At 41.6% G+C, this 23,952-nt stretch overlaps 1 protein-coding gene across 1 annotated transcript in view; it reads right to left on the reverse strand.

Moving 5' to 3' along the window:
- Nucleotides 1-23,952, reverse strand: part of LOC124718852 (molybdenum cofactor sulfurase 3) — a 162,483-nt gene that overhangs the window by 107,578 nt on the left and 30,953 nt on the right. Inside the window, exons 3-5 of the mRNA XM_047244477.1 lie at nt 19,726-19,882; nt 9,777-10,029; nt 1,423-1,665 (exon numbers count right to left, since the gene is read on the reverse strand). Of these exons, the coding sequence (XP_047100433.1) occupies nt 1,423-1,665; nt 9,777-10,029; nt 19,726-19,882 (653 nt within the window). The remainder of the gene's footprint in view (nt 1-1,422; nt 1,666-9,776; nt 10,030-19,725; nt 19,883-23,952) is intronic.

The raw sequence follows: 23,952 nt of genomic DNA on the forward strand, positions 1-23,952 counted from the left end.
TACTCTCAGACTTCAAAATGTATGTAACAGTTCCAATTCCAAAGAAAACAGGTGCTCACAGATGTGAATATTACTGAACTATCAGTTGTTATTGTTGCAAAACACTGACACGAATTTGTACAAAAGAATACAAAAATTGGTAGAAGCTGACTCTGCGGAAGGTCTGTTTCAATTCTGGATAAATATAGCAACATGCGAGGCATTACTGACTCTATGAATTATCTTAGAAGATAGGTTACAGAAAGGCAAATCTTCATTTATAGCTACTGCAGATTTGAAAAAAAGCTTTTGACAATGTTGACTGGAATACTCTCTTTGAAATTCTGAAGGTAGCAGAGGTAAAATAAAGGGAACAAAAGACTATTTATGCTTGTGTACAAATCAGGTGGCAGTTATAAGAGTCAGGGAGTGTGAAAGGAAAGCAGTGGTTGAGAAGGGACTGAGACAGGATTGTAGCATGTCAAAGAGGATATAAGATGAACGTCAACAAAAGCAAAACAAGAGTACTGCAACATAGTCAAATTAGATCAGGTGAGGCTGATGGAATTAGAAACAAGTCGTTAAAGGTAGTAGATAAGCTTTGCTATTTGGGCAGTAAAATAACTGATGGTGCCTGAAGTACAGAGAATATGACATTTAGACTGGCAACGGAAAGAAAAGTGTTTCTGAAGAAGAAAAATTTGTCAACATCTGACTTTTCTACAGTTATTTAAATGGATTGTAGCTAGGGATGGAAGTGAAACGTGGGTGAGCAACAGTTTAGAGAAGAAGAGAATAGAAGCTTTTGAAACTTGCTGCTACAGAAGAATGCTGGAGATCTGATGGGAATATTGTATAACTAATGAGGAACTACCGAATAGAAACATGCAGAAAAGAAATTTGTGACAGAACCTGGGTAGAAGAAGGGGTCAATTGGTAGAATACATTCTAAGACATCAAAGGATCACCAGTTGAGTACTGGAGGGAAGTGTGTGTGTGTGTGTGTGTGTGTATGTGTGTGGGAAGGGGGGGGGGGGGGGGGGAGGGAGGGGTGTAATTGTAGAGGGCAAGCAAATTCAGATGGATATAGGATGCAGTAGTTATTTGGATGTGAAGAGGTTAGCACAAGATAGAGTAGATGGTCTGCATCAAACCAGTCTTTGTATTGCAGACCTCAACAACAACAACAACAAGGCTACAGGTGATGGTACATGGCATGGTTGCAATGTTTCCTGTAAGGGGGGAGGGGGGGGGGCGACCTGTTATTTGTCCACTATGCTTACACTCTGCTAGTACTCTTTTTACAAAAAAATAAAGATTCAATTAATATACACTGCATTAATAATATGTACTACATTACAGAACCAAATGTGCAGCAAAAGAGAGAGAGAGAGAGAGTCAGTCTTCTTCCCCTGGACTTTATGAGTGAGACTTTGAGAGTACCTTGTAAAATGACACAGAAACAAAGTCTGGTGCCACGTGCGACAGATCCAGTGATGGCATTGCTGCAGCATCCAGCAAACAGAACCACTTTGAAGAACCAGTTGACCTGATACCAGGAAGCTTATTCAAACTGCCACGGTGCACACTTTCAACCCAAGATTGTGGGTAGCGCACGCCGCAGAAATTGCTCTGCGCTGGATACACAAAAAGCGAGTTGCTGCTTGGTACCTCAGCTTCATGTATCTGTAAGAAAGAGCACCAAATAATTCCGTGTGTCTAAAATAACTTTCCTGTAATGACCTCACTGGCAGAGAGGCAAATATATTGCAAGAGGCGTCGATCTGTAAACAACTGGAATTGCCTTTCTGTTCTACATTCTTACATTGGTAATGAAACATGTCACGACATTACGTGAGTAATAATTAAATGTATCTAACAACAACAACAACAACTATAAAAAATAATAATACACTCCTGGAAATGGAAAAAAGAACACATTGACACCGGTGTGTCAGACCCACCATACTTGCTCCGGACACTGCGAGAGGGCTGTACAAGCAATGATCACACGCACGGCACAGCGGACACACCAGGAACCGCCGTCAAATGGCGCTAGCTGCGCAGCATTTGTGTACCGCCGCCGTCAGTGTCAGCCAGTTTGCCGTGGCATACGGAGCTCCATCACAGTCTTTAACACTGGTAGCATGCTGCGACAGCGTGGACGTGAACCGTATGTGCAGTTGACGGACTTTGAGCGAGGGCGTATAGTGGGCATGCGGGAGGCCGGGTGGACGTACCGCCGAATTGCTCAACACGTGGGGCGTGACGTCTCCACAGTACATCGATGTTGTCACCAGTGGTCGGCGGAAGGTGCACGTGCCCGTCGACCTGGGACCGGACCGCAGCGACGCACGGATGCACGCCAAGACCGTAGGATCCTACGCAGTGCCGTAGGGGACCGCACCGCCACTTCCCAGCAAATTAGGGACACTGTTGCTCCTGGGGTATCGGCGAGGACCATTCGCAACCATCTCCATGAAGCTGGGCTACGGTCCCGCACACCGTTAGGCCGTCTTCCGCTCACGCCCCAACATCGTGCAGCCCGCCTCCAGTGGTGTCGCGACAGGCGTGAATGGAGTGACGAATGGAGACGTGTCGTCTTCAGCGATGAGAGTCGCTTCTGCCTTGGTGCCAATGATGGTCGTATGCGTGTTTGGCGCCGTGCAGGTGAGCGCCACAATCAGGACTGCATACGACCGAGGCACACAGGGCCAACACCCGGCATCATGGTGTGGGGAGCGATCTCCTACACTGGCCGTACACCACTGGTGATAGTCGAGGGGACACTGAATAGTGCACGGTACATCCAAACCGTCATCGAACCCATCGTTCTACCATTCCTAGACCGGCAAGGGAACTTGCTGTTCCAACAGGACAATGCACGTCCGCATGTATCCCGTGCCACCCAACGTGCTCTAGAAGGTGTAAGTCAACTACCCTGGCCAGCAAGATCTCCGGATCTGTCCCCCATTGAGCATTTTTGGGACTGGATGAAGCGTCGTCTCACGCGGTCTGCACGTCCAGCACGAACGCTGGTCCAACTGAGGTGCCAGGTGGAAATGGCATGGCAAGCCGTTCCACAGGACTACATCCAGCATCTCTACGATCGTCTCCATGGGAGAATAGCAGCCTGCATTGCTGCGAAAGGTGGATATACACTGTACTAGTGCCGACATTGTGCATGCTCTGTTGCCTGTGTCTATGTGCCTGTGGTTCTGTCAGTGTGATCATGTGATGTATCTGACCCCAGGAATGTGTCAATAAAGTTTCCCCTTCCTGGGACAATGAATTCACGGTGTTCTTATTTCAATTTCCAGGAGTGTATTTTTCATCATTCTTATTAACACACAAAAACCCTGAAGTGATGTACATGACACTGAGAAAAGTAATTTAAGACACGTGGGGATGAAAAGGTCAGGAAACACCTCAAAAGCGGATAACATATGCTGGACATGAGACGTGACCAGAAGATGTACCTCGCCACTTATGAACTGGTGGAGTCTGTCTGTCTATTGCACCTGATCATCCTAACTCAAGTCAAGTATTCATGTCAGCGTGGCTCTGTGCCTGCATGCGAGACTTTAGCGTGTGGCGGCTCAGGGTTCGAGTCTTGTGTCGAGCAGGCAGTATTTTTTTGTAGTGTGCTACACAATTGTGTGTTTACATTGAGGTAAGATTTATTATTGTATTTACCGGTATCGCAATCTCTGCCGGTTAGTTTCAAAGTACAGAAGAACTGAAACCTGCCATATTGTGTGACAAGAAAATAAGTATAAGCCTCTAAATTTCATTGCTATAGTTCAATTCTTTTATCTTGACGGTTCGCACATGCCCGCCCAGACGCGGGAGATTGCTGCGTTGCCAGTTGTACGCGCCAAGAGAAGCAGCGCCATAGTATAGTTCGCAAACTTACATTTAGGGGGGAGCGCGCAGTTTATGAAGTAAAGCCACCATGGCTGCATTAACCCTTTTGCTGCTACAGAGACGTTCTCCCCGCATTCCGCGATGTGCGCGATTTTGTCATCATTACACTGCTCGCCTGTGCAGACACATGGTGTTTCGACTGCTTTGACACACTTTTATCATTTGATTTCACAAAAACTATTTGGCCCAAAAATTTGATTTTTACACATCTTCTTGACTGATACTCCCGCCCCCATAAATGACTTAATTCTGTCTCAAAGTTCAACGCAGTTATTGTGCAGCATTATATGTAGTAAACCATTGCATGAAATTTTGAAGAGTTTGCAGAGGTAAAAGTCCATAGCATATACTTTCCATATGGTCGATTTTAGTTGCCACTAGAAATTTTAAAAAATTACATTCAAATGAATAAGATTCATGAAGTAAGACACTTCGATATTGTTTTTAAATAAAAAAAATATTAAGCACCAAACAAGGCTTGAACTCAGAACCTTTCACTCAGAAGCCATACACTTTAACAATTACGCTAACGCAGCTCGTCATTCAATATATGTCCCAGAGGACTTTAAAATCTCACGCAAAATAACGACAAACACTGTTGGTATGACTATGAATTACTCATGTTTCGTCAAAGTACAATAGGAAATAAACAATTACAGCTGTTCTTTATTGCGAAAAAGCAGTTAGTGAGAATGATACAAACACCTTTCCTTGCTATCACCTTAATTAGGAGGCTTATTGCTTGTTTGGCTTAATTAATAGAACATGAAGCAATTGGTATAAAGAATGCTTTTTCCAAACTTTCTATAAAAGAAAGTCTGCTATCAAGACACTGCTTTTGTTCAATTACTTTATTTATGACTGAACGTTTCTAAAACTTAAGGCACTCATCCGTGCTCTGCACTGCAGTCGAGCTCTGGCAATGTCATTCTCTGTTCATTGGCTGACTGTGTTTTGTGACGTCAGATGCGCAGAACGAACCTAAACTCTGCCGCCGTCATAAATGACGCGAACTTTAGCAGTAAATGATGTACATGTTCTTTGTTGAATGAAGTCTGTAAACAAAAAAGAAGGGTCAAAAGGAAAGAAAAACACAGAAGTAGAACAGATTTTCTTGGTTCCAGTGAGGACAATAATGTTGTAACTTTTACTATGTTTTCAACAGATAACGTTTACCAAATCTGTTTGAAGACAAAGTAGCCTAGCAGTAGTGCTGCCCCCTACCGTCAAGGGTAGGTAGATAAGCCCACTTGCTGTGTGTGTGGTGAGGTATGTCATGTGGTGACATCACATGTTCAGCATTTGTCATCCACTTTCGGGGTATTTCCTAACATTTGCAGCTCCATGTGTCTCGTATAAAATTTCTTGTCTCAGTGTCATCTACACTGTTTTGGAGCTTCCTAGACATTAATAAGAACCAACCTGTATAAAATGTTAATTTCAAACTGCTAATGACAAAAAATAAATGGGGAAAAGAACACTAATGGGCTATTGTTAAAAGCCATCACACCATTCTCTTGAAACGATACGAGAAAATCGAAAATCAGGGTAGCCACACCAATATCTTTACCTGCATTCATTTTTAAATCGTAACCACAAGGGTGACTAATCCATTAAATTTCAGGTGTGCAACCTTGTTTCTTTTATTAATATTTCAGCTGTATACTAACCAGACATCTTCTGAGTGACCTGACATCCTGAAGCTACAGCACTCTGAAGATTGCTAAAAGGCATACTGCCCAAATATTAAAGTAAGCAATAGTGTTTATGTGGTTGCAGAACCAAAATTTAATGCATCAGGCACTAACATGAAGATGCATATAATGATGACTAGTTTCAATCATCTTTGTCCATTACTGAACTAATCCTGAGGGATTCTGAACTGTTTAGTGAAATAACATTTTTACATTCTGAGCTATTCACAGCTGTTCAATTACAAAAATGTGTGTCCTTAATGTAAATCCCTGAAATACACTGAGGAATGTCAGTGCACATGGCTGAACATACAAATGTTTGGAGAAGTCTGGAGGAGATTTTATGCACATGCAGATATCAGATGAGTAATGGCGTGGTGGTTTTTTTTTTTCCCAGCTAGCAAAACATATACAGTGTGAGCCATGCTTTCAGAGGTGATAGTATTAGTGATTCTGAACAAAAATGTCATATGGATATACACTCCTGGAAATTGAAATAAGAACACCGTGAATTCATTGTCCCAGGAAGGGGAAACTTTATTGACACATTCCTGGGGTCAGATACATCACATGATCACACTGACAGAACCACAGGCACATAGACACAGGCAACAGAGCATGCACAATGTCGGCACTAGTACAGTGCATATCCACCTTTCGCAGCAATGCAGGCTGCTATTCTCCCATGGAGACGATCGTAGAGATGCTGGATGTAGTCCTGTGGAACGGCTTGCCATGCCATTTCCACCTGGCGCCTCAGTTGGACCAGCGTTCGTGCTGGACGTGCAGACTGCGTGAGACGACGCTTTATCCAGTCCCAAACATGCTCAATGGGGGACAGATCCGGAGATCTTGCTGGCCAGGGTAGTTGACTTACACCTTCTAGAGCACGTTGGGTGGCACGGGATACATGCGGACGTGCATTGTCCTGTTGGAACAGCAAGTTCCCTTGCCGGTCTAGGAATGGTAGAACGATGGGTTCGATGACGGTTTGGATGTACCGTGCACTATTCAGTGTCCCCTCGACGATCACCAGTGGTGTACGGCCAGTGTAGGAGATTGCTCCCCACACCATGATGCCGGGTGTTGGCCCTGTGTGCCTCGATCGTATGCAGTCCTGATTGTGGCGCACACCTGCACGGTGCCAAACACGCATACGACCATCATTGGCACCAAGGCAGAAGCGACTCTCATCGCTGAAGACGACACGTCTCCATTCGTCCCTCCATTCACGCCTGTCGCGACACCACTGGAGGCGGGCTGCACGATGTTGGGGCGTGAGCGGAAGACGGCCTAACGGTGTGCGGGACCGTAGCCCAGCTTCATGGAGACAGTTGCGAATGGTCCTCGCCGATACCCCAGGAGCAACAGTGTCCCTAATTTGCTGGGAAGTGGCGGTGCGGTCCCCTACGGCACTCCGTAGGATCCTACGGTCTTGGCGTGCATCCGTGCGTCGCTGCGGTCCGGTCCCAGGTCGACGGGCACGTGCACCTTCCGCCGACCACTGGTGACAACATCGATGTACTGTGGAGACCTCACGCCCCACGTGTTGAGCAATTCGGCGGTACGTCCACCCGGCCTCCCGCATTCCCACTATACGCCCTCGCTCAAAGTCCGTCAACTGCACATACGGTTCACGTCCACGCTGTCGCGGCATGCTACCAGTGTTAAAGACTGTGATGGAGCTCCGTATGCCACGGCAAACTGGCCGACACTGACGGCGGCGGTACACAAACGCTGCGCAGCTAGTGCCATTCGACGGCCAACACCGCGGTTCCTGGTGTGTCCGCTGTGCCGTGCGTGTGATCATTGCTTGTACAGCCCTCTCGCAGTGTCCGGAGCAAGTATGGTGGGTCTGACACACCGGTGTCAATGTGTTCTTTTTTCCATTTCCAGGAGTGTATGTCCTATTCCAAATGGTTTTCAAGATTTAATATCACATTTGTATTTTTTTTAATAACTCAAAAACCACAACCTCCAGTGAAAACGTGGCATAGTACAAAATTAAACCACATTACATTTCCTACAAAAAAGGTCCTATTCATTTTTTCTCCACGACTAACAGTTTGCCTGTCACAAATTTTCTGTAGCTTAAGTAGCTTCTGTTGGCCAATTTGAGATAGTTCTCCAATTTGGTAGACCACAAGTGTTCTGTATCATTGTTTGTCTCAACTTCCTCTATGATACTCTGGTGCACTGTAAAAAACTGCAATGTTTGAGTAATAAGAAAACAAATAACAGTGTAAAGGGTGGATGAGAAGTCCCCATACCCCTATTTAGTATAAAATATTATTGCGCAGGGTGGTAGCTATGTTACTTCTTATCAATTGCTGGAATTCATGTTGACCTGTTTTTGCACAGTCTCAGTCGAGTTTTAATTTGTAGCCATGGCAGATGTGAATGGTCATATTGAGGTGCGCTTAGGAACAAGCGTTTGGGTGTATGAATAACAACACACAGGGGAGACAATGAGATAGCTTATGGCAGCATTCCAAGAAATATTTATTAATGCTCCACCTTGAAAGGCAATACATCTGGATTGGGAAAGACAAGCTTTAGGTTTTGGTAGTGTTAAAGATGACAGAGTAGAAGGAAGAAGCCACGAGGAGAAATGTGCCAGAGTCTCTATGTGAAGTTGAAACATAAATGTGCTTCAGAGCTTGGTATACCAAGGACGAAAATGCAAGAGTGCATGAAAAAAGACCTTATGGTCAGAACTTTTCCACCAAAATTCATAAACGATTTATCGGATACAGACCAGAATGAGTGTGTTTTAGCATGCTGCACTTTGTTTCAGATGAATGTGTCCTTTATCACAATTAACGTGCTAGAAATATTGTCATTTGGGTCAAAGATAATCCTCGTTAGACAGAAAAGTTAGAAAGGAACCTGCCTCATGTAATGATATGGGCAGTGATTATATAACATCAGATGTTACAACCGAGCGAGGTGGCGCAGTGGTTAGCACACTGGACTCGCATTCGGGAGGACGACGGTTCAATCCCGTCTCCGGCCATCCTGATTTAGGTTTTCCGTGATTTCCCTAAATCACTTCAGGCAAATGCCGGGGTGGTTCCTTTGAAAGGGCACGGCCGATTTCCTTCCCCATCCTTCCCTCACCCGAGCTTGCGCTCCGTCTCTAATGACCTCGTTGTCGACGGGACGTTAAACACTAATCTCCTCCTCCTCCTCCTCCTCAGATGTTACACTATGTTAATGGTGCAAATTACTTCCACATGTTATAAACATAGTTCATACTGCAACTTGAGGAAAGAGGTCTTTCAGAATGCAGCAAGACATAGCTCCTCCTCCCTACACCCTTGCAGCGTGCGAGTTCCTAAATGAACACCCGTGGTTCCTCAACAACACTAGCTCCCTTAAAATGACCACCAAGAACACCTGAACACTCCACAACTGACAACTGGTTACGGGGAGTCATTAAGACGCACGTATTTTCATATTGTTATGCTACAAACAAACAACTGTGCAGTGCTGTTGTGGATGCGTTTCACACTGCAACACTAGACACAATTAAAAATATGTCACAAAGAACACGGAGGTGTATGGAAATGTGTTTAAAGCACAGTGGGGAACATATTGATATATTGGACATTTAATAAGTAAGCAAGTACTTGTGCCAAAACAAGTCAAATCAATTAGCATCTGATACTAGAGGGTATGGGGATTTCTCTGTCCATTAAATGTGTTCTATCTAGGAAACTGTGTGGAATAAGGCATATGTTCATTTGAAGTTTTTTGTTCAGAGTCTTATATACTATCACGCCCCAACGCCTGTACCTTTCCTCCTGATTCACCCTGAATGGTTATCATATGACTATATATGGTTAGGCATGGTTTACAATTCTGAAGTTGTTATCACTGACAAATTCTATAATATGATCTGCCTACATACTAAATATTAAGAGAAACAAATATTAATTTACGATTAGAAACATTTCAGAAAGCACTTCAATGGGGTCAATTTTTTCCCCCACACAAATCTGTGTCGATTAACACCATACTCGATACACGGCTCTCTAGGGAGAGATGCAGGAGGAGGCTGGAGGTGTAGAGACAGGGAGGGTACAGGAAGTGGACAGAAGGACACTACCATTTTGACAGTGTCGCCCATTTGTTACTCAGGAACCAATTGGGGGCAAACACGTCTGATCTCACCTCTCTTTTAGTCTTGTTGAAGACAGAAAAAGCTTCCTCCTGGCTGATGCACATGACTGAAGCACCTCGAGATGCTGCTAATTCTCTCATTCCCAGTACGGACGTGTGGTTGTCCTGAAGGTAGGTGAAGGTGCCAGTCTGACCGTGCTCTACCCAGACAAAGGACTCTGCTACCAGCTTCAGGGCTGCTGTTGCCCCAGATGTGAATATTACACTGTACTCATCTGGGTTGGCATTGTAATGCTGCAACACTCTGCAAAAGCACAACACAATAAACAGTGAATGGCATAACTTACAACTATAATATAAAAGTGTAACCCGTATTCTTATAGGAGATAGTATTGGTTAAAACTAGAAAAACTACACAGAAGAGCCAAATTAACTGGTACACCTGTCTAATATCTTGTAGGGCCCCTGCGAGCACACAGAAGTGCCGCAACGCAACGTGGCATGAACTCGACTAATGTCTGCTGGAGGGAACTGACACCGTGAATCCTGCAGGGCTGTCGATAAATCCGTAAGAGTATGAGGGGGTGGAAAACCTTCAGAACAGCATGTTGCAAGGCATCCCTGATATGCTCATGTCTGGGGAGTTTGGTGGCCAGCAGAAGTGCTTAAACTCATAAGAGTGTTCCTGGAGCCTCTCTGTAGCAACTCTGGACGTGTGAGGTGTTGCATTGTCCTGCTGGAACTGAACTGGAAGTCCGTCGGAATACACAATGTACCTGAATGCATGCAGGTTATCAGACAGGATGCTTACGTATGTGTCACCTGTCAGAGTCGTATCTAGACATATCAGGGGTCTGATAGCACTCCAACTGCATTGCTCCACACCATTACAGAGCCTCCACCAGCTTGAACAGTCCACTGCTGACATGCGAGATCCATGGATTCATGAGGTTGTCTCCATACCCATACACATCCAAATCCATCCGCTCGATGCAATTTGAAATGAGACTCGTCCGACCATTGTGTCGTGCAGTCATCAGCAGTACACGAGTGGGTCTTCAGCTCCGAAAGCTCATATCGATGATGTTTCGCTGAATGGTTCACATGCTGACACTTATTGGTGGCCCAGCATTGACATCTGCAGCAATTTGCAGAAGGGTTGCACTTGTGTCATGCTGAACGATTCTCTTCAGTCGTCGTCAGTCCCACTCTTGCAGGACCTTTTCCTGGCCACAGCAATGTCAGAGATTTGATGTTTTATCGGATTCCTGATATTCGCAGTACACTCTTGAAATGGCCGTACGGGAAAATCCCCACTTCATTGCTGTGTCCCATTGCTCGTGCGCCGACTGTAACACCACGTTCAAACTCACTTAAATCTTGATAACCTGCTATTGAAGCAGCATTAACCGATCTAACTATGGCGCCCCCAGACACTTGTTATATAGGCATTGCCAACCGCAGCGCCATATTCTGCCAGTTTACATATCTCTGTATTCAAATACCCATGCCTGTACCAGTTTCCTAGGCACTTAAGTGTACAAACACGTATCCGGAATCTAATACTTGTAAAGAAACAGCCATGTTAATCACGTTGAGTACTGTCCCTATTCTTCCTGATGATCCATTGCTCATTTATTATTGCTTTTGTTTGTCTCTGTGCTTAATTGTCTGGCTGTGACACTGTTATTAGACATAGCAATTTGTCATATTCCAATTATGAAATTAAATCTAAATATGAAAACTAGAGACTGTGTGTTCTGCTTCAGAGCAAAGCTTATTACATGTGAGATTAAATGGCATTATGGAATGTACAATTCAAACTATATACACCTAACATTTTGTCAGCAAATAATGTAGGCGTACTAAACGTTGCTTTTAACCAAAAAATTGCCAAGATTCAATTTGTGTGTAGTAATAACTGACATGTGACATAAAACTTGGACACATTTTCAGAATTGCAACTTCTATTTTTGATGAACTTCAGAAACACTTTGGGAAAACAATAAATACAGGACTTGTCCAAAAACATGCAATCTTCAACTGAAACATAACTACAGATTTTCACATGAAACTGTGTTACAATTTGATAACAGCATTATCAGTATATACATATTAACTACACTGATTTACAAAATATATGACACTTACAGAAAAATTCAAAAGGTTTATAATTATAGCAATATTTAAATGTTGTTTTTAATTAAATGGCAATTACTGAATGAGTAATGATACTACATTGTATCATTATATGCTTGAGCTTAGTGTAGTAAAAGATAGTGTCACAAATTACATTTGAAACAGAAAATACAAGTATGTTTTTAGTACATTCGACTCTAATTCTTGTATTTTCAATGAAACATTATCGGAATTAAAATGAACTTGTCATATTCACAAATAAACAACATATAAAAATGAGCAAAAACAGAAACTTTCAAATTTGGCGGTAAAACACAATGCGTATCATGTAGTTTCATAACTAACTTATTGATCTCTTCACTATGGTATGTCTTGGTCTGCTACATTACAACTATTCTGTATCTATCACTCTGAGGTCTTAGGGTTGTACTGGCATTGTAGTAAGACTATTGACTCCATTGCAAGAGAACAAACATGTAAACCATGAAATGGAGTTCTTGTTTGTATAGACGACATGGACAATGGATGTGGCTTATGGACAATAAGGCACTGCTCCATTTTCTACACCTCACACAGCAGTAACTATTAGTGAACAATGGATTGCTGAAGTAGGTCCTGTAGTGTGGCCTCCATGTTCAGTTGACCTCAATGCCCTAGATTTTTTTCTATGGGTAAATTCAAATGCAACAGTGTATTCCACTCGCTGACAGTGTACACATTACAGCTACATCCACATTGTGCATCTGACCAAAACCGAGCTCCACCAAGAGCGTTCAGATGAGTTCATTTTTATTTGAGAAGCATGTGTAAGAATGAATAGTAACCATGTTGAGCATTTCCTGTAATGTCAACAGCCAGAGGCTATCAAAGGAGAGAATGTTACATGTCTAAATGAGTACTTTTTTTCACATGTATGTTTATAGGACTTATTTTCTAGTGTCGACCAGTGTCGTCTTCTGTAAGAATGTAGGACACTGTTTTCTTAACCCTGCAAAGATGTGGTAGGGTCAATTTGACCCCACTCATTTTGTTTTGTTGTCAGTTCTTTGTTGCGCAGTTGCACATTGTCGAAGTTCTCAGTAGCTCTAATTATTGAACTCCCCTCCATAATGTGTGCACGCACTCAAATGGCTGCCATTCGGGAAAGGAGAAAAATGAGTGCAAACGGTAGGAGGGTATTTTTGACCTTTCCACAGCCACGAAGTAGTATTTCTGTGCCATTTTTCAATTTATCTTTTTTCATGAATGTTTTTGGTGTTCATGAATGTTTTTTGGTGTTTTTCGTCAAATTGGACAATGAAGAATGGGAGGCTGAAGACATGCGTCATCAGCTGGTGGAATTATCAGACAGTGAGAACAACTTTATGACAGACAGCAGTGAAAATAAAGATTGTGTAAGTGAGCACAGTAGCAGTAGTGGGGCTGAGCATGATGGAAGTGAAGGCAGTGACAAAGAAGATAATATATGACGAAATGGGCTACAAATGCTGCCCACAATGCTGTGTTACCAGAATTAGTCGAGCGATCGAAAAATCAGGTACGCAGTTCATTATATTTTGGTGAAGATGGATCAAAGTGGCGCAAAAATCCACTTCAACACCAAGTTCAGACATGTTCTGAAAATATCATCACGCAGGTATCTGGTGTGAGTTTAGTGGCAAGATTAGCAATGACAGAGCTTGAATGCTGGAGTCTGTTTTGCAATGAAAATGTGCTTAGTATTATCTTGAAATACACAAACTTCCAAACTGCAGAAATGAAAGCAGCTTGTGAAGTAGTTGCAAATTACTATTTTATGAAGGAAATGACCATGTGCGAGCTGAAGGCTTATATAGGTTTGTTGTAGATTGCTGAATTTTACCAATCTGGGAAGAAAAACACGGTTGACCTTCAGGCTTCAGATGGAACAGGCATTTAAAAATCATAAAAGTGAGTTGTGTACACGGAAGAGAGATGGAGATTAATGGTAAGACAGACTTTGAAACCAGATACAAAACTGGAATACATTTTCAGGTGCAGATGTTGACTCTGACCATGATTTACTGGTTATGAACTACATATTAAAACTGAAGAAATTTCAGAAACATAAGAATTTAAGCACATGGAACCTGGATAAATGGAAAGAACCATAGATTGTTGACAGTTTCAAAGAAAGCATTAAGCAACAACTAACTGAAATAGAGATAAGGAACACAATAGAAGATGAGTAGGTAGACTTGAGAGATGAAAATGTGAAGACAGTGGAAGGTCAAACACACAAAATGACAAGGCCCAGCAGAAATTCTGAGATAATGCATGTGATATTAAGTCCAAATGTTGAAAGATGAAAATATAAAAATGTAACAGCAGAGGGGAACACAGACGTCCAAAAAATGAGATTGCCGGGAAGTGTAAACTGACAGAGCAGGAATGACCAGACAAGAAACGCTAAGCTGTAAAAGTATGCATGACTAGTGAAAACTAAACAAACCTATGGAGAAAAGAGAAGTACCTATATGAATATCAACACCTCAGGTGGTATGCCAGTACTACACAAAGGAGGGAAAGCTGAAAGGTGGGAGGAGTATATAGAAAAATTATACAAAAGATACAAGGTGTCCCACATACAACCAGCACACCTCACATACCGTGTGATCATCTGTAGTCGAATTGCTTGTGAAGTGACAACACTGTCTCAAAAGTTGGCTACACTGTGTTTTATCAGACAGTTGAGTGTTGCTGTATGTTCACGTGCCAGGTGCCATCAGGAGCTCATACCGCTAAGTTGTTACAGAAATGGAGCAGTTTGCATTAGAACGGCAAACTGATATTGTGAAATGTGACCTAAAGACAGGCTACATCAAGGAACATAAATAAATAATTTCAAGTGAAGTATACCAGTAGGAAGCTCCCTACGACCAGCACTATTCGAGATCTGCACAAGAAATAGAGGACTGTAGGATCCCTTCAGAATATGCAGAGGAATAGGCACCAACAGCAAGGACCCCTGAAACTGTAAAAAGAATTTGCATGGACATTATGAGAAGTCCCTGCAAGTCAGTAAGGAGGTTACCACAGCAGGCTGGTGTATCTCGTACACCGTGTTGTCATGTGCTAACTGAGGATCAGGAGCGCAGGAGGGGAGGGGGGGGGGAGTTGTTATTGTAACTGGCTATTAACATAAATTAATAACAGTTATTTGGACTCCTTGCTTTGCTCGTCATGACAGATGCCTGGTTTCATTTGTCAGGTTATGTAAACTCCCAGAAAGGCAGATACCGGTCGCAGGACACCCCACATATTCTGCAAGATGGACCTCTCCACTCAGAGAAGATAGATGTTTGGTACGCACTGTCCAGAATGTGCGTTAGTCACCCCATATTTTTCAATTACAGCTTAAACAGTGCCCAATATTTAGAGATGTTTGAGTCTTTCTATGCACAATTAAGACATGTAGAGAAGCTGCATGCAATATTCTAAAAATATGGCACAGCCGCTCTCACATCCAAAGTATAGCCCACGTCACCAACGTGTCCCCTGAAGACAGGCTTGTCAGTAGACACATCTGGCCGCTGAGGTTCCTGAACTTAACACTGTGTGAGTTTTATTTATAGGGCACACTAAAAAGCAAAGTGTATGCTGACAATCCTCACACAATAGATGATCTTAAATGGAACATTACTAGAGAAATTAACATCACACCTGCAGAATTACAATGTGTTGCTCGTGACATCATCACACGAAGTCAGCGATGCCTGCATGCCCTTGGCCACCACTTATGGCACCTCTTATAAACAGTAGCTACAGGTTTTATAACATTACTATTATCTATTCTTGTTTAGTTAGTCGACTGTTACTTGAATCTCTGGCATGAGACGTATCGGTTTTATGTGAATATTTCTGAACTATCAGTTTAAAAAGTGATGGTTGCAAAATACAGACAAAAATTATTTAGAGAAGAATGGAAAAATTGGTAAAAGCTGATCCCAGGGAAGATCAGTTCAAGTTTCAGAGAAATACAAAAATATGTGAACTCATACTGACACTACGACTTATCTTAAAACATAGCCTGAAGAGAGGCAAGCCTACATTTATAGCATTTGTAAACTTAAAGAAATCTTTTGACACTGTTGAATGGAATAAACTTTCTGAAATTCTGAAGGTGGCAGGGTAAAATACAAGAAGCAACAAGTTATCTACAACTTACACAGAAACCAGACTGCCTTGAAGAGCATGTTAGTTAGTCGGTCAGTCAGTCAGTTTGTTTGTTTCATGTTCCATGAATCATTTCAATGATAAATCCTAAAGATGTGGAACAACTCATTTTACATTCACATCACAAATTAATTTGTAAGTGTGGCTACATGAGTTAGTAGTTCCCACCCACTACTTTTTACACATTACAGCAACAGAAATTATTACTGCAGGATAAAACGAGTTGTCAAGGAGAAACTACCTAGTTTGTTTTCAAATTTTACTCTGCTGTCTGTCAAACATTGTATCACTGGGTAAATTATCAAAAATTTTAGCTGCAGCATTTGAACCCCTTTCTGAGCTAAGGACAACATTAATAGGGAGTAATGAATACAATTTTTCTTCTGGTATTGTAATTATGTACATCATTGTACCTTTTCAACTGCAGTGGATCATTTACAACAAACTTCATGAGGGAATAAATATCAGAACACCAAACCCCTTAAACAGATGTCTACAAGATAATCATGGGGGAGCGTCACATATCCTTACAAAACATTTTTGAGCAATGAAGACTTTCTTTCGTAAAGATGAGTTACCCCAAAAGATTTGCAATGATTCTAAGTGCAAATGTTCTAAGATTCCTACGAGTTCCAAAAGGTTTTTTAGTTTAAATTCTCATCAATATTAACACCTAAGAATTTTCAAGTTTCCACCCTATTTAATATTTGCTCAGCATTTGTTGCACTTATCACTGGTGTAGTACCCCTACATGTACAGAACTGAATATGTTGTGTCTTTTTAAAATTGAGGGTGAAAGTATTCACAGAAAACCAGTCAATGATACTTTTAAGAGTTTGTTTACCATTTCTTGTTTCTGCATGTATGCTAAGGTTGATTACAATACTAGTGTCATCAGCAAAAAGAATTAATTATGCTTATTGTACATTAGATGGAAGATAGTTCACAAGTATGAAGAACAATAGTGGACCCAGCCTTGGGGAACTCATATGTGATTTCTCCCCAGTCAGAATGATGTCCCCAGACTATATTGCTTTAATTATTAAGTACAACTTTCTGCATTCTTTTGGTTAGATATTACATTATCCATTGGTTGGCTATACTATCAATCCCATAAAACTTCAATTTATCTAGGAGAATACTGTGATTCCTACAGTTAAATGCCTTAGTTAGATCACAGAAAATACCATGCAACACTATTTTACTGCTTGTAAAATTTGTGAGTGAACATGTAAATGGCATTCTCAGTAGAGCAATTCATCAGAAATCCAATCTGTTATTTTCTGAGGATATTATTGTTGCTCAGATGAGATGCTATTTTAGAATACATCACCTTCTCAAAAATTTTGAAAAATGATATCGGCAGTGAAACAAGTCAGTAGTTAATGACATCTCTCCTATTACTTCTCTTAAAGAGGTGTTTGACAACGGCATATTTCAGTCTTTCTTGAAAAATGCTTTCTGTTAGTGCTGCATTACATATTTAGGACAAGACAGGGCTTATTATACGGGAACAATCTTTTGCAATCTATTGGAAAAACTATCAAAATTAATTTGGGCTTGTCCCATATCTTGTTTCAGTACACTCCATATAGCATTAAGTCTGTTGCCAAACTTACTGATATTATGTGTGTGTTTCTTGATTATTTCATAACTTTTCTTGGTAGTTTTGAGTAGTTTTGTAGTGTGAAACTACCACAGGATCTCTACCTCCTCTTGCCAACAGATACACTTCCCTTTTCCTTTCACAAGATACTTTAATCCCTCTACTGGTCTGTGGTTTTTTTACACGGCTATTCAGTGTCCTTTCACATTAGCTTACATGAAAAGCTGTTCTCAAATAATGATATGAAGTTATCATGGAACCGATTAAATTTTATGTTAGTATTTGATTCATTATAAAAGTCATCCTGGGTCATCTCATGTAAACTGTTCTAAAAAGCATTTGTGCTGGAGTCACTAATTATTCCAACTGATTGCCACCGAGGAGTATCCGTACTGCGGTGTATCCATACTGCAAGGTGCTATCTTAATTATCCTAACTAAGCACCATGATCAGAAAGAGTATTTGTTACTGGGTAAACAGTTATTTTCTTGCTTTGATTTTCACCAAAGAAAACATTATCAGTCAAGATCCTTTACCCACCTGTGTTGGAAAGTTAATTACTGAGATCAAACAGTGGGACTCAAACAAGGTTTTCTTATTAAAATCCTTTAGAAAATTTACACTGACATCAACAGAGATTATTAACTGCTTGCTGCTCTACAGCAGATAGCATAATAAGTGAAATAGTAGTTGAGAACGAAAAGAGACATGACTCTAGCCTCTCTCTGATGTTATTCGATCTGTACATCAGCAGGCAGAAGAGGAACCCAATGCATTTGTGCAGCAAAATAAGTGACGAAGGCCTTCGGTATCTGCCTAGTGCCTTATAATCCAGCCACACAACAGGGTGCTGTCAGCTGCCGCCCTGTTAAGACACCTGAAACTCAACTGCAGCCCATTCAGCCTGTGACAGGCGCTACAGTATCTGCAGACACCACATCTGCCAGATACGGCACTGCTATGCCAGCACTAGCTTGCCTCCAGCTGCATTGTACTAGACAATTTCTTAGTACTCCTGTGCTAGACGGGCTTTAGAGAACACCGCATAGCAGCCAACGCGAATTCCCATCCCGACAGTGATGTTTCGACTCACCAGCACGAATGCAGCCGACCTACTTGTCAGAGTGCAGCACTCACCAGGGGAACTGCACGCAGTGCCAATATCTCCGTACACGGACTCCGCCCACGAAAGTGTTACTCGAGCTGAAACCTTCACAACTGTAACTGTGTCAGTGACAGACTTTCAACATATTGGGACAATCTTTTCATTGCCTTCACTTGAAAGTGGTTTTCTGTTGTTACCCAGCACCAATGTTGGGGTGAACTGTCTGTGTCAGAAATAAAGTTCTATTTTTCTAGGGTATCTGAGCATGTTTCTCTTCTCATGTGTCTATCACCTGTGATGGGATACTATGTGGCTGAAGTAAAGAGAATTTAAAATGCAGATTGGGAGTAGCGAGAAAATAATTTTTCAGGAAAGGGAATTTTGTTAACATTGAAAAAGTGTAAGGGAATCTTTTTTAACAGTATTTGCATGGAGTGTAGCCTTGCGTGAAAGTGAAATGTGGACAATAAGCAGTTAAAAAAAAAACACAAGAGAATATACGTTTATTAAATGTGGAGCAACAGACGAATGCTGAAAATTAGATGGGAAGATCGAATAACTAATGATGAGGTACTGAATTAAATTAAGGAAAACAGAAGTCTGTAGCACAATTTGACTAAAGTAAGGGATCGATTAATAGGAAACATCTTGAGGCATCAAGGAATTGTCAGCTTGGTAAAGGAAGGAAGTGTAAGGATTAAAAATTGCAGAGGGGGATCATGGCCTGAATAGATTAAGCAGGTCCAAATTGAGGTAGATTGCAATAGTTATGTGAAGGTAAAGACATTAGCATGGACAGTCACATTAAACCAGTATTCAGATTGAAGACGACAACAATATTTGTATTCTGTTGCTCTGCCCAATTGCAAAATAAATAAATAAATAAATAAAAAGCAGATCATTATCTTATCACAGCTACCAAAAATAAATTGTGACACACAATGTTTCGTACTTACCTGAATCGTACTTGATCCACAACATCTGTACAATAGCGGCTGCATGTACTTAAAGAATGAGGATTTCCATACACGTTAGACAAAAGATCCTCTTGCACAGCTTTAATTTGACTCTCTGAGTATAGTGTCGCTCCCACGTGGTCCAAGTAGCAAACATCTGCAATTTTCAAAACAATGTCATTGGAAACGAAGTCTTTTTTTAAGTTTATACCCAAATTAATCATTATGAAGGTGATTTTGCTGTGCAAAAGTCTATTCTTTGCTGTATTAATACCTGATGCATGACAAAGGATTTAGGGTAGGCCAAAAAGAAAAAAATGGTGGAACTGGCAGCATGTAAACCCAACTCTTTTAGTGTAACGGACATCAATGCAGTCACGGATTTCATTAGTTTGCCATCTGCTCCCAGGGCCTTTCTTCAACTTAGGTTTTGACAGCTCTATCAAATTCTTTTCGCAGTGTCATATCTCCCATCTCATCCTCATCTACATCCTCTTTCAGTTCTACAATATTGCCTTCAAGTTCATCTCCCTCGTATAGACCCTCTATATACTCCTTCCATCTTCCAGCTTTCCCTTCTCTGCATAAGACTGGTTTTCCATATGATCTCTTCATTTTCAAACAGCTGCTTCTGTTTACTACAAAGGCAAAGGCCTCTTTAATTTTCCTGTAGGTGGTATCTATCTTGCACCTGGTGATATATGCTTTAAATCTTTACATTTGTCCTCTAGCCATTCCTGCTTAGCAATTTTGCAATTCATACCAATCTCATTTTTTAGTCATTTGTATTCCCTTTCACCTGCTTCACTTTTACATTTTCTCTTTTCATAAGTTGAATTCAATATCTCTTGTGTTATCCAAGGATTTCTACTAGGCCTGTCTGTTCATCTATTTGATCATCTGCTGCCTTCACTATTTCATCTCTCAAAGCTACCAAGTCATCTTCTATTGTAGTCCTTTCCACTGTTCTAGTCAATTGTTGCCTAATGCTCCCTCCAAAACTCCCAACAATCTCTGGTACTTTCAACTTATCCAGGACCCATTTTCTTAATTTCCTACCTTTTTGCAATTTCTGCAGTTTTAATCCACAGTTCATAACCAATAAATTGTGGCCAAAGACCACATCTGCCTCTGGAAACGCCTTATCATTTAAAACCTGGTTCCAAAACCTCTGACCATTATACAATCATTCTGAAATCTTCCTGTGTATCCATATCCCTTCCACTCATACAACCTGATTTCATGATTAATAAAACGAGTGTCAGTGATGATTAAATTATGTTCTGTGCAAAGTTCTACCACGTGAATATCTCTTTCATTCCTTTCCCCCGGCCCATGTTCATCAACTATTTTTGCTTCTCTTCCTTCTGCTATCAAATTCCAGTCCCCCATCACAATCAAATTTTTGTCTCCCTTAGCAATGTGAATAATTTCTTTTACCCCGTCATAGATTTCTACAATCTCTTCATCATCTGTGGAGCTAGTTGGCATGCAAACTTGTACTACTGTGGTGGGTGTTGGCTTTGTGCCTATCTTGGCTACAATAACGAATTCACTATGCTGTTCATAGCAGCACATCCATATCACTATTTTTATGTTCATTATTAAACCTACTCCTGCATTACCCATATTTCATTCTATATTTATAACCCTGTATTCACCAGAACAGAAATCCTGTTCCTCCTGCCACCAAACTTCCCTAATTCCGTAATATTCTTCTCGGGTATGCAGCCGGATCATAACATCTTCATGACACAATATTTCCGCGGTCCAACTGGCCGCCATCTTCAAGTGAGAGTGCTGGTGCACGATCTAGCCGGAACTGACTTCCCAGTGCAAGCGGCGGCCCCTATATAGGCCGCAGAAGACCCACAATGCGTGCGTGAGAAGGTGCGGTAACTGCCCTCTAGCGCAGTAGACATACCCCGCCGCCAGCGGTGGAAACAGGCGAATTCGAGATATCGCTGTCAAAAATTAAAAAATTTTATTTCGACGATCGAACCACAGACCGTTGTTTTTTAATGTCAGATAACACCAGGTCCCAAGTCTTACTTAAAAGATAACCCTTGTCTCTATTAATAAGATTGTCAGATAAACGAATCTCTATGGATTCTTTTAAAACACAGTCCCAATAGCCCCAAGAGGATGCCATCTTCATTTAACCACACAGTAGAACTGCATGCCTTCAGGGAAAATTACATACATAGTTTCCCCTTGTTTTCAGCTGTTTACTATACCGGCACAATGAGGACATTTCGGTTGATGTTACAAAGGCAGATCAGTCAATCATCCAGACTGTAGCCCCTGCAACTACTGTAAAGGCTGCTGCCCCTCTTCAGAAACCACACATTTGTCTGGCACCTCAACAGATAGCCCTCCTTTGGGGTTGTGGCTATGGTAAAGCTACCTGTATCTGACACACACACACACACACACACACACACACACACACACACACACACACACACACACGAACACAAGCCACCTCACCAACGGCAAGGTCCATGGTTCGTGGTTGCATCTACCTACAAACATATCCAAATTCAGGGTTTTCAACATTTCCATGAAGATTTCCTGTGGGTCCAACAAACCTGTGACAATTTGCTTTATCTTTTCATGTATGTGTTCAATACATCTGTTAGTCCTATGCTATGGATCCCACACACTTCAGCAGTATTCCAAGATTGGACATACAAGTGATTTGTCTGGAGTATTTTTTGCAGTATTTTGCCAATGAAGCGAAGTCTGCCACGTGCCTTACCTATGAATTAGCCTTGTCATAATTCCATTTGATGTTCTTAAAAATGCAATATAGCAATCTACATCCTCAAAGAATGGAGTTATTAGGAAGTGCAGAGAAGCCATGGGAAAACAGCTGCTGGAAAAACTGTGAAGACTTTAAAAAAGAAATGGTCATTGGGATAAATGATTCAGCATACACAAAAGTCAAAACAAACTTTGGTGAAATTGAAAGCAAGTACAGCAACATTAACAGTGCAAGAAGAATTCACCATTAAATACAGAGGAGAGGATGAGGAACTGTCCGATCTCATGATAGAAAAAAATGAGAATCAATTTGGAAAACATAGGGGATCCAGTATTCAAATCAGAGTTAATAGAGCTTTGCAAGACTTGTGATCAAATTAGATGGAAGCAACAAATAACATTCCATCACAGTTTCTAATATCATTGAGGCAAGGGGTGGGGGCAGCCAAATAGCTATTGCTGCTGTGTAGAATCTATGAGGAATCTGGAGACATACCATAAGAGATTTGGAAAACCTTTAGCTACACAGTGCCCAAGATGGCAAGGGCAGATAATTATGAGAACTATCGCACAATCGGCCTAACAGATTGTTGCATAAAAGTTGCTGCAAGAATAACGTACAGAAAAATGGAAATGAGGCTCTAATTATAGTAGGAAAGCTCTGGTAGAAAATGTGAGTACTTCAGGAGTAAAGGGAACCACTCACTAGAGAGCAGAAAGCAAGGAGTTGTCGAAAGCCACACAAAGAAAAGATGGAAAACTTGCTAGCATTTGGAGTAAATCATTTCTTGAGCTAGAGTACAAAAACAGACACACATCCAACTGGGATTCTACATAGTGCCAGCTGGACACAATGACTGGTGAACAAGTTGTTTTTTTGTTAAGTTGTTTTTTTTTGTTTTTTTTTTTTTTGTTTTTTTTTTAGTCAAATGAAATTAGTCTCTGCAGCCATGTCAGCTACATGAGTGTTTTCACTCATTCACTGGGTTTGTGTGGTTTCATTCAATGCGAGACAATTAACTGAAACAAGTCTCCATCAGCTGCAGCCGTTATACGAATGTTTTCAATAGTCTCTGGGTTTGAGACTAACGTACGTTTTCACCTTTTTCTGTGGGGTCATTGTCACTGTAACCTCCTACAGTGGCTGCCAGGGCCAGGGCCGCAGCCGCACGAGGAGGTGACGCGGTAGCTGGCGCGAGCGCTCCACTGTCGGGACCTGCGCTAGTGGTGACCGGCCACTGCGCCACCTCCTCGCACCGGCTGCAACCTTGGCCCTGGCAACTGTAGGACACTGCTGCGGAGCGTGCACGACACGGGCGCTATCTCAAATTTTAATTTCATTTACGGACATCATGACTTTTCAGTAAAACATAATGCAAACAGCCGGAAAAATGAGTCGAAGCGACATTCCTTTCCTCTTCACATACCCCTAAGAGAACGTGTATGCTTGCTCAGTATTGT

Source organism: Schistocerca piceifrons, chromosome 10, assembly GCF_021461385.2.
Source record: "Schistocerca piceifrons isolate TAMUIC-IGC-003096 chromosome 10, iqSchPice1.1, whole genome shotgun sequence".
NCBI classification, from domain to species: domain Eukaryota; kingdom Metazoa; phylum Arthropoda; class Insecta; order Orthoptera; family Acrididae; genus Schistocerca; species Schistocerca piceifrons.